At 35.4% G+C, this 12,006-nt stretch overlaps 2 protein-coding genes and 1 long non-coding RNA gene across 4 annotated transcripts; 2 read left to right on the top strand and 1 right to left on the bottom strand.

Annotated features, from left to right (window-relative positions):
• On the top strand, positions 1-3,254 carry LOC114185349. Its single transcript, XM_028073018.1, has 2 exons — positions 1-279; positions 1,207-3,254. The coding sequence occupies exon 2, from the start codon at positions 1,207-1,209 to the stop codon at positions 2,908-2,910; it is 1,704 nt and encodes a 567-aa protein (XP_027928819.1). The 5' UTR covers positions 1-279; the 3' UTR covers positions 2,911-3,254.
• Positions 3,255-4,803: 1,549 nt separating this feature from the next.
• Positions 4,804-8,890, bottom strand: LOC114183333 (protein PIN-LIKES 6). 2 transcript variants are annotated; one of them, XM_028070314.1, is made up of 11 exons: positions 8,663-8,890; positions 8,295-8,520; positions 8,141-8,220; positions 7,917-8,041; positions 7,643-7,764; positions 7,327-7,521; positions 6,956-7,030; positions 6,563-6,663; positions 5,884-5,936; positions 5,578-5,766; positions 4,804-5,147 (listed from the first exon to the last, which is right to left on the bottom strand). In XM_028070314.1, exons 2-11 carry the CDS (start codon positions 8,481-8,483, stop codon positions 5,026-5,028), a joined length of 1,251 nt encoding a protein of 416 aa, XP_027926115.1. In that variant the 5' UTR covers positions 8,484-8,520; positions 8,663-8,890; the 3' UTR covers positions 4,804-5,025. The 2 variants fall into 2 exon arrangements, with proteins under 2 accessions (XP_027926115.1, XP_027926117.1); XM_028070316.1 differs by having other exon boundaries at positions 8,295-8,542; positions 8,663-8,877.
• A 1,149-nt stretch (positions 8,891-10,039) lies between these two features.
• Positions 10,040-11,611, top strand: LOC114183356. The gene is made up of 3 exons (XR_003604347.1): positions 10,040-10,191; positions 10,308-10,377; positions 11,466-11,611. It is a non-coding gene; the product is annotated as an uncharacterized LOC114183356 (long non-coding RNA).
• Positions 11,612-12,006: the final 395 nt, after the last annotated feature.

Raw genomic sequence — 12,006 nt, 5'->3', positions numbered from 1 at the left:
TGAATGCAATAGACATGTTAACACCATTAAAAACGTGATTTACCAGAAACGATAGAGAAACGGCGTCGTGTCGTGTGGTTCGGGCGTGTTGACGAGGCAAACGGAGTCGCCGGCAGAGGATTTGATAGAACGAAAGAGAGAAAAAGGTTTCGTTTTTGACGACTCTTCTTCTTCCCAAATCGAAATCCAACTTTTTCACTCCAATCTTTCGAATCCCTTTTGAAGTTCCTTCGGTGATCCCTCTCTCTGCTCGCGCTAACCTCGTACTCTCTCTCTCAGGTAATTTTTCTCTCACTTTCATCATTTTAACTTGCAATCTGTATGCTGTATAATACCGTCAAAAGTTCTTCCTTTTCACTTCCTCCACATTGCTCCCACTCTTATCGACAATTTGCGTCTTCTGGGTATTTCGTAATTGCAGTGGTTTAGTTGCGATTATTACACTATATGATAACAATATCTTATCATTGTGTTTTTTAATTGCTTATTTATCGTAATATTTCGTATTGTGCTTTACCTTTTTCCTTAAATCACGCGCTTTCCCATTTCCACCAATTATGTGCATTTAGAGTTAGACATATTATGAGATAGACCTAAATTTGAACTGGTTAGCATCGTTCTGCCACTGATTGCGAGCGCGGTAATAAACGTGATTGTGTGATCTTCATTTTCGGTGAAGGTGAGTTTGAAGTGAAGTGATTTTGATTGCCTGATTGAATACTTTTATTTTGAAAGTAAGTTTATAGTATTAAATTTTCAGCTTAGACATAACTTACTCCGGTTGTAGTTAAACGAGAACAAAGTTGATTTTGAAGCATTGTAACCGGACACGTCAATGTTTGCCAAAATCATGTTTGTTCTGCGCAGACCAGTGTCTGGGGAGCTGAAATGCCCCCCATACTTCAAGCAATTCCACGTGACTACAATCACATTTGATACTTGATTGAGGCTCTGCTTCTGAGTGTCTTGTTTTTGAGCTTAACTTGCGTGATTTGATGAAATTGGAGGGCTCGTTGGTCTGTTCTATTGTGTCTTTCTTAGACGCAGATTGGTCCTAGTTCTAGGTGTTTCTAATAAATTTATAATTAACTTGTCTTGCTAGTGCTTAATTTAGATGCCTTGTTACTGACATTTTCTAGCTTGTTTGATTGCCTGTTTGCTTATATATTATTGTCTTTGGTAATCTTGATTTTTATGGGGTTTCAGATGGCTGCGAATTCTGGGAACATATCATTTGCATCGTCTCAATCTGGTTCACAGTCCCATGGGGACACTGATTCTGTCCACGTTGCAGTGTGTTCCCTTTGTCAAAAGGTCCTATCACATGATAATGAGATGGCAAGCGATCTTGCTAGCCATGGTGTGTGCGGCGATTGTAAATTTTTGTTACTTGAAGACTTTGGGAATCATACATTTACCCAAAGTTCACGAAGGAGGCTTAGAGGAAGATTGAGGCACAACAGTTCTGAATCTGTGGATAATAGTTTCTCACAGCAGATTCCTCATGTTCTTAGTACGGTGAGACAATATCAATCACCTGCCTCTGGGGAGGATGATCAACTTCTGGATGGTGACACCCCAGCTTGGTCAATGCCATATGCTAGTACACACACTACCCCAAGTGGATCTAGAAGGTGGAGGCATGTTCTCTCTGACACTGACAGTGATGGTTTTGATAATTGGACGTCTCTTTATGGTGAAAATGAATCAAGTGTGAGTTTTAGACGGTATAGGGTTCCCCATGGTGAGACAGATTCTTTCTCTCACAGTGCTTATGGAGGCGACTCTGATATTTCTATGGATACTCATAGTTTTGTAGGCACTGGAGTCTTTAATTTACCAGATGAGTTCGATAGTGACACTGACATTGATCCAATGCATGCTGGCCATGGCCAATGGATTTCAGATGAAGATGATGAAGAAGAGGATGAAGATGGGGAGGAGGAGGAAGAAGAAGAAGAAGAAGAAGATGATGATGATGATGATGATGAAGAAGAGGAGGAGGATAGGGAATGGGAATTAGCTGAGGCTGAGGAAGCTGAAGCCACAGCCCGCCTTCAAATTTTTTTCACCTCAAGTCCAAGTGAGAGCAGGGATCGCAATAATTGGGAACAGAGGTTTAATTCTACTGAATCTGAGGGAATGTTTAGCCATATAATCAGGGATACTTGGCAAGCTTTTGAGGATGCTGATTTACCTCATGGAGCAAACTTTGGGGATTATCTGGATGCTAGACGTTTCGAAGATCTGCTTGAGCATCTTGCTGAGAATGACAGCTCAAGACGAGGAGCACCTCCTGCGGCTGTGTCTTTCATGAAAAATCTTCCCCGTGTAGTCATTGGCAAAGAACATGAGAAGCACGATGAACTAGTTTGTGCCATTTGCAAGGATGTCTTGGCACCTGGCACTGAAGTAAATCAACTTCCCTGTTCTCACCTTTATCACATTGATTGCATTTTGCCATGGTTGAGTGCACGGAATTCATGCCCTCTTTGTCGTTATGAGCTTCCAACCGATGATAAGGATTATGAAGAAGGAAAGCAGAACATTGATGGTAGAAATGTGATCCATGAGAGGCAGCAAATGGATGTCATAGATGATAGTTCCTCTGATGTTTCTGATGGAGATGAGTTGAATGAAGAGAATGGTAGTAGTGAAGATGTTAGCTCAGGTTCTACCGCAATTTCTTCTACAAGAAGAAGAGGAAGATGGCTTTTTCTTGCTGCAGCTCCAATTGTTAGTTTAGTGGGCATTGTTCTTGTATTGTGGTTAGGCAATAACTCTGAAATTGAGGGAAATAGACATCTGGGCAGTCATTACTTATCCGGGCAAAATCAACATGCAGTACATGCTTATGCTGCTCCAAACCAGAGGGAGAGTAGAAGCAGAAGATGGTGGTGCCCATTTTAAGTACTTCTTGAATTGTTTATCAATAATGCATCCTGATGGCCACTTGGGATGAAATTTTTAACTGACTCATGGCGTGCCTTGTGTCCTCACTAATTCAAGAAGACATGTACAGATTTTAGTTTGTAATACCTTATCGGTTTTCTGACACTATTGTTTCCTTTCTTTCCTTGTTTGTGCTTCAAGGACCCAATGTCTGAGTATTTGGTGATCTTCCGTTGATGATTTAAGTGTGTTGGACTTATATCGGTCATTCAATTGACTGAAAATTTCTTAGCTTGGAAAGCACCATTATCACTACTATTATTGTAGTCTTATTCACTGCAAATTTTCCCAACTACTGAGTCCACATGTGACAGCTTTTCTCAGTTCCATAACTAATACACACAACTCCCTGTAAATTGAATTTTGCGTGGCTCGTTTAGATTACAATACTGCAGCATTGGATTTGTTGCTTCCGATTTACACATTTCTCACGTACTTTCTGCCACGGCTGAGGCTAACACCCTTATGGTCCACTTTAAAATATTTTTTGTCCGATCATTTAAATAGGCAAGCTTAATTTTAAGTTTGAATTTTTTTATTTATTAAATTAAATAAATGACTTTACATGAACAATTGACCAATTAACTTAGACTAGTTTATAGCTTGGTTTATTTGCTTATTTATTTTCTGATATCTACAGTCATGTATAGTAGGACTTATGTCATTTTATACTTCATTATTTTTTCAAAATTAATCCTTAGCATAACATTTGCTCCATATTTCATATATCAAACAAATAGAGAAAGTCAATAAAAATGTTTAAAAATAATATTTATTTTTTTTGTTTATTATAATTTTTAATAATAATTCAAATTATTTCCTCAAATTTTATAAAAAAAGCGGTGCAGCAACCCCATGTTTTCACTAGCTGTCATAAATTCTTAATATAGTTTAGACGTGGTTTCCCATTTAAGGTGAAATAACGTACATTTTCATTTTCCTATAAATTAAAAGTAGAAGGAAGTTTCCGTTGTCTAATTGAGTGAAGTCAAATGTTCAAATGATGCAACGAGTTAATTAACCTTTGAAAAGTTTGGAAAAGCTTTTTCACAAGTATTTTCAAGAGAGAGAGAGAAAAATCAGTTTTTCGATAAACTAAAACTAATTTGTGAATAAGTTGATTTATAAATGTTATTTCTTTTTAGTTTGTGCAACTATACATACATAGCTAATTTTATTTGGAAAAAAATTGATTAGATTTTTTTTTCTATTACTTTTCTCTTAAGAATTATATAGATTTTTTTTTTTCTGAACAACCTCATGATGTCATGCTCACGAACAATGACATGCATAATTATTGTTCAATGGTGGACCATACTGTGTGTGAACCATCACAACTACCAGTTAGAAAAGGTAGATACGGCACAGTATGGGTTTGCTACAGTGTCAAAATAGTTTCTGAAATTGAAAATTAACTGTGTAATAAAGTATAGAAAAACTGTTCCGCATCAAACACTGTTACCGTTGTGACTAATATCTTCATAACTCTTCTAATCTATATACTGGTTTATGTGTAAAAGTTATCCATGTACAAATGGAAAGAGTTTACTAATTACTCTTAAACTCAAGTAACACCAGCAGCAAATATAAACAGTTAAACAAATTTTTCTGCGACCAGTTGTGACAAAAAACAATTCTCTTTTGATGCAACAACAAAGTTTGTCCTTTCTGGTGTTTTTAAAAACTGGAAAACAAATTGAGTGATAATGGTGTGTGCGATGTTCCCTCTGTTCAGACATATTGCATGTGAAGATAATTATTGATGATGATTCGTCTCTATCATTATAATAATGCATTGAAAAAAATGAAAAACATTCCCATGCATTGCTGCAGAATGGGTTCTCCAAACCATTTTGTAGTAGTTAATAGACCAACTGTTTAAAATAAATTATCAAACTTTGAAGTGTTTTCCAGCTTCCTAATGAGTGAACAACAATCAGTAGACAGCGAACATGTTCATTTAGATCAGTATATATAAATGCTGATGTTTCTCCACTAATATAAACATCAAATGAACTAATGAATAGGACTAAAATACAAAATCATGTAAAGCTATGAGGGCTCTCTACAGTATCAGAAAAGTATGTATAGAAATAGAATAATCCATCCTGCCATAGAGATTATAGCAAATATATGAACCCAAAACAGTACAGCTGCTGCATCCTTTCCACATCCTCTTAAATTAGCAACAGCACCTGTGAGCAAGTAAAATATTAGTGTAAAAATCAACACAAAGAATACTTGTCCGTAAAAGACCAACTTAACATTTTTTTTTTCTATTTGTTAACTAGTTTATATCAACAATCTTGTTTACAAAGGACAAAAATCACTCTGCTAACCCAAGAAGAACCTTTGTTGTGCTAGTTATCAACAGGATCAGTTCAAGTACCAAGCAGGTAAAGCCATTGTTTTAGACCTCTAAGAAAAAAAGGTCTCAAAAAGTTTGAAAATAAATTTTTATAAAACTATGATAAAAATGTCTCATTCTTAAGTTTGTTTTAGTCTTACCAGACCTTTGAGCAGCACCTGGTTATCAAACATGTATAAAAGTTTGTACTTTTAAGTCCTACAAAATTTTAGAAAAGTCTCTACCAGAAAGGGTTAGGGGAGATTTGTGTGGTATACCTGCAAGGATAGATGTTGGCATGGAATGCTGAAGGAACAAGACAAATCGAAACATCTTATCGTCAGGGGGAAGAAAACCTAACTTGTCAGCCAATATGACAATCCCAATTCCAACAGGAGGTACTAAAAGTAACCGGGCAAAAATAATAGCAGCAGTTGTTCGAAAACCAAGTTTTGAACTTCCAGGTCCTGCAGCCAAGACAAAATGGTTCATTTAGATGCTTCAATCAAAAAGGTCATTTGATTCTTACAAACATGTAAAGCGACAGTTGTTAATATAATGAGAACATTATGACATAAATTTACCATCAATAAGGTTGCCTCCCAGAGCCAACAGAATGCAAGGAATCATGGCCTCCCTGATCACAAAAGGAACTATTAGAATGTGTTCACTGTAATAGCATCATAAAATAATGACTCCTAAATAACTTCTATCTCAGAAATAATAAGATAATTAGACTTTAGTCCCACAACACATTTTTGAAGTTCATTGGATTGGAGTTAAGGTTGAATATGTTTATAATATTTTGTTGAGAGAAAAGATGGAGGAAGACAGGTTGTCCTCTTCTAGAGATCAGCAGAAATAAATATTGAGCTGAAATAGTTTAAAGATTATATAGTTGTAAACCTGGTTAAAAGAAGAACAATTTGGTGAATCTGAGTTACTACAGGAATTCTCTTCCTTATTTCCGATAGTAAATGTTTATTATGTTGTTGCTCTGTTTCCTCAAATAAAATGGCTCAATTGCCAATCCCATCAAATTTTTTGACCATCAATGTTGACAGAGAATGCAGACAGTGATTAATTATTCTTTAAAAATATTATCCGTGGCCAAAAACAACATCAAAATTGTTATAGTTAAAAAGTGGTGTGGTGTTCAATATTAGACCAGTGGATACTTGTACTATAAAGTAAATAAACTAAATTCCAGAGACACTCTACATGACCATGAAAACATCCATTTCATGAATTAAATAGACATACCCAAGAATCATGCAGCTGTCGGTGAAGAAGAACAGTGGAGCATCAGGTGTAAAGATCAGTTGCTTGAAAAATGGAACTGCCCCAAGTACCATGGCAAGGATCTGCAAAACATATGCAATACGTCAATCAAAATCAATTCCATTAGTATGCCAACATGACGCTGGCTTATTTACCACAATACCAGTAAACTAGTTCACAAAACATCTACTTTAACAAGTGAAGTATAAAGTATTTACTCTGCAAATTTGATTATTATGAAAGTAGGCAAAACCTTCAGGAAATCAAGATTTTTAGTGTATAGATGTGTTTCAACTCAAAACCAATTGACAATAAGAAAAGTGGTCCAACCAATGTATAAGTTACACCCAAAGATTTGAGGGAAGAAAAGCTTACTGATGCAATGATAGGAGGTTGAAGAATTTGCTTAAGCTTTAACTTCTCATATACATACGCCAATAGGGCTTTAATCTGCACCAACAAACAAATGTTAACCTCATACAGGCCAAATAGTAAAATTTTAGAAGTCGAGCCTGAAAGATATAAGAAAGAAAATTTCAAATCAAAATGCATGTCCAGATAAATTCGAGAACATAATTAAGAAAATACCATGAAACAATATAAACACTAATTTTTACACAAAATTAGTCATGAAGACGATATACTAGAGTACGGAATGGTACAGATGTCATCATTGCACGGCACAATAGTCAAGTGTCATAACAAAAGTGTAAAGAGAAGGGGAAAAAAAAAGAAGTAAAACTCACCTCCCACTTCTTTGATGTATTTTGAGATGTTGTACTGACCCCCTCTTCCCTAACGAGCAACGGAAGTTGTTCAGGTGTAGTATCACCCATTGAAGTGCTCTTTAAGGGAAGACTTTCATTATCAATATCAAATGTGCCTTCTGGAGGAGGTGCTAACATATTAAATACATATGTATATAGGATGATAGCACCAACCTAGGACAAATGAGAACAATACCTCCCAATTAGTACTAGGTTTATATCTAGAACAATATTAAACATAATGAAAAATGACTAAGAAGTAAATCAACTGTAAATGAAGACTTTGAGAACCTACCCACTGGCCAAATGATATATAGGCAGTTCCATCTTTGCTACACTTTTCTGAGTCACCAAAGGGATTGGATGGGTCTCGACATAAAGCAGCAAGCAGAACAAGTGGAACATTCCCAATATTCCCTGTGTAATAAACTGCAATGTTAGGACTCCAGAAAAAGCAAAACCAGCACATGGATTCAAACAACTCCTTCATTAAATTGAAGGTATCCATGACCAAGTAGTACAAGACTCAAGTAAGATTCCAAACAGGGTCCACTCAAGGATTGGCTTACCAATTCCAATTTGTACAATTGTAAACTTGAAGAAAGGGTACGGAGGACGGATGATGGTGGCAACAATAAAACCAATGAGTGAGCCTGCTGCAGAACCCAGAACAACATTCATAGGAATAAACCACCTGCATATTGTGAAAGATTAACGATTTGAGGTGTGTGTGCAATAGAAAAGGGAAAATAAAAGTTTTGGAATCTGGGCACTAGTTATCATCACAGCTTACCAATCAAGCATCTTCTGCAAGGTCACAGCTTGTCCCAATTGGGAGAATATCAAGCAAGGTAGCAAAAGTGTAAACACCAGCTGCAAGAACCAAGAAGAGGGTGTGTGGGAATTTGAGGTAGAATCACATATCACACACACATACACATACATACCCCATTCAAAAGCTTTCTTCCAGAAGCATGCAGAATGTCAACATACTTGGAAGCCATGAGGAGCCCCAAAGCACACATGGTGAACACTTTAACTATGGGCAACACAGCAATTCTTATTGACCCCAAAAAAGATTCTCCTCCTGCACCCTCATTCTGCAGGGCCAACAAAATCCTCTCCACCGCTGCCATAGCTACTTTAGACCAGCAAATTCAATCTGAAACGGTTCTGGAAAAACAAAAATAGAGCCCTGTTTGAATCATATATTCTGGATTGAATAATATAACATTTACAAATGCAATAGAAACAAAATTCAACAACAATAACAAAAAACCATAAAAAAAGAAACTTTCAAAATCTACAAGTTTACCACATGCAATTCGTGAAAAAGTGTCGAAGATCTTGGTCATGAACTGACCCTGGTTTAAAGAAAAAGGTTCATGCTATGGGGTCAGTGGTGTATATGTCCAGCTACAACACGTGAATATGAATATGATTCTGTTCACTTTCAGTTTTTGTTTTTTTCTCTCACTCCTACCCAGATATGAATACACTCAAAATCAAATCTGGAAGTGAAATATTAAATGTTTTAAGAAACAGAAGACCATAAATAAAATAAAAGCTGGTGGTTTTCTTGGATTCTTTTTAGAATATTATTATTTCATCGTATTTTTTTTAAATAATAAAATAAACTACCTTTTATTAAGATTAAAACTTGAAAAGTAAATTAAATTGGAAAAAAAGGAACATCTATGTTATCTGTTCGCCGACTGTAAATTCAACTACGAGTGATCCTATTAATATTAAAATTTAAAAAAAACAAATAAAACTTATGAAAAAATTGACAAAATATTAGATGAATCAAGTAGAAATAATAAAAGGGAAATACAGTGTATAAGATATAATTTTGAATATGAAAATTTACAAAAATTAAAACCAAAGAAAACATTTTACTCTTTTTAATTTGGGAGAAATTTCTTAGAAAATCTGCAAAAATAATTTATTTTCTTTATATTTTCTTGTTAAAATATAACATTTTGATTATTATGGTCCAAGAAAGAGGAATAAATATAAAGTTATTGTGATGGTTCTACACGCAATGTGGTGGAATTTTGATGAGATTGATTTGCAGTTTAGAAGAATCTGAATTGCAGGGGAAGTCCACATGTCCCCCTACATTTAAGTCAAGTTTACAATAAGAAAATTCAAAAGATATATAATTATGAATTATTATCAATTTGAAATAATCACTGAGATAAATGTGTTATTTACACAGTCAAAATTAGAAACAGTGAAAATAATAATTTAAAATGTTAAAATAACAAGAGAAAAATTACATAGTATCTAGAAATTATAAATATTGTTTTAGCATGATATGATGTTGATATTTATAATTTAGATGATATTAATTTCAGTTGGAAAATTCTTTTTATTGATATTAATTGAAAAGTCAACAAAAGGAAATCCTATAACATAAAAAACTTATTTTGATCCGTACAAACTGAAATAATAATGGTTTATATTGATTAAAAGTAACTTTAACATACATCAATTCAGAAAAACTCTTATTACTGTTAACTAAAAGAATCTTATAAAATTTTAATCCATAAATAATCTTAACTAACATAAACTAAACAATACTATTAAAAAGTATTTTTAATAGTTAAATATATTTAATATTACCGTGAAACCCCTTAAAATTAAAACCATCTTCTCTCACCCTCTAAAACTATCAGAAAACATAACTTCTACTCTCCCTCTCTACTCTCAGTTCTCTCCTCCTGATTCTACCAGTCCATTAATCCCCTCACCAATTTCTTGTGTTCTGTGACCAGACTTTGCAAGATCGGACTCAGCTGGACCTTCTGGTGCTTCGTCTATCAGTTCACTTCCTCCTCGGTAGGTTCCGTTTTTCCATTTTAGTCCAATTCTATCTAGAACTCATCTGTTCATCCCTGAATTCCGAGTTGATTATGAAATTTCCTCTCCTCTGTGTCGTGGTAATGAAATTCTAGGTTAAATTGAGATCCCTGCCACCTTGGTGCCCATTTCAAATTCCACCAAGCTTAATTTTAGCAAAAAGAGGTAAGGGAAGCTAACCTTCGATCAAATTTCGAGTAATTAGGTCCCTTGTATGTTTGGATGAGACGATCCTTAGTTAAATTTTCCTTTCTAAACTGTTTATGATGTGTAATTTGATTGTGGTGTGGATTTCGTAACATTGCATGTGAAGAACAGTGCAGAAAACCTGATAATTTCGCCTAGGCGAGTGGCTCTCGCCTAAGCGAAAGTATTAGGAGGTCGCCTCTGGGTGTTGCGCGAGGTCTCGCCTAGGCGAGTTGGGATCGCCTGAGCGAGACATCTTCTCGTCTAGGTGAACCAGCCTGACCTGAGCGAGAACTCGCTCTGGCATTCGAGTTGCCCACTGTAAAGGGTCTCGCCCAGGCGAGGGTAGTTTGCCTAAGCGAGACTACTTCCTAGCCTAGGTGAGATTCGCTAGCTTAGGCGAGTTCCACTGCAGGGTTATGTTTTCTTCTCTGTTTTGAATGAATGATAGTTGTATTGATTGAGAAAAATGATGTTTGCTTTCAGTATGTTGGATGATGATGAGGTGTAGTGTATGTATATAATCATATGAGGAAAGTTGATGAAATGAGAATTGTGAAGAGATGAGATGAACTAGGATTTCATGGGAATTCCTAGGGAAAGTACTTAGTGTGTGTAAACATTTAAGGACTCAGTTTTGGTTAGCATCCTGACGCTCCAATAATCCATTGAGACTCATGTAGAGTGTGATGGGTTATGTCGTGAGGAGTAGCAGGAGGTCCTAGTCTATGGACCCGATCAGTCATAGACGCGAAGGGGACTTACCTTGGGAGTGGTTGGGTGATAACCCCTTGAGCCTAAACTCTGCAGAGTTTAGGAACCTTCACAGGTGCAAGCTATCAAGAGCTCCAATTTGTTTACATAATCCGGATATTGAGTTAGAGTCGGGTACTTGTGCGTCTTGCAATAGTGATTTGATTTCAAATTATGATGTGCGTATAATTGTTTGTATTTTAATTATGTAAATTCACCTCTTATTATATGAGTTGTTAGCTTACCCTTCTTGCCTGCCATGTCCTTCCTTGAACATCTTCTTTTGCTATGATCACTTACAACTTGGTGAGCAGAGAAGAATTTAGGTGACGGTACTCCTCCTTTGGACCGGACCTGATCCGTGGCTCCTGGTGTTCTCTTGCTTTCGATCTGTGTTGTTAGAGAAGGCGTTTTGGAATGTATAAGTTGTACTTTCCTTAAGCCTGCTTCTGATGGTAGTACCAGGTTGAAAACAGATTTTTTTTTTGGGATGACTGTATTAAACTTTTGTATGCCTTTCCGTCAATCTGTTTTGCTCTATCATAATATAATGTTTTGTTTAATAGTTGAAAGTCTATTAAATGGGATGTTACTATTACAACTTTTTTTTGTGTTGATTGACAATAAAAACACTTTATTTATACCAGTGAAAATATACGTGTTTCTTTTTTTATAAAAAAATAAAAATTTTAATTCATATATAACATTTTTAAAAATAAAATAATTTTGTATCTTTAAATTCTATAAAATAAAAAACTTATCAAATCACGTATTAAAATTCTCTACACCTAGTGGAACCTTTTAACTTACTACTTAAGTTTTCTATATTATTAAAAAGAAACTATTCATAAATTC

The sequence above is a fragment of the Vigna unguiculata genome, chromosome 5 (assembly GCF_004118075.2).
Source record: "Vigna unguiculata cultivar IT97K-499-35 chromosome 5, ASM411807v1, whole genome shotgun sequence".
Taxonomy (NCBI): Eukaryota; Viridiplantae; Streptophyta; class Magnoliopsida; order Fabales; family Fabaceae; genus Vigna; species Vigna unguiculata.
This window is presented reverse-complemented; position numbering and strand designations above follow the sequence as displayed.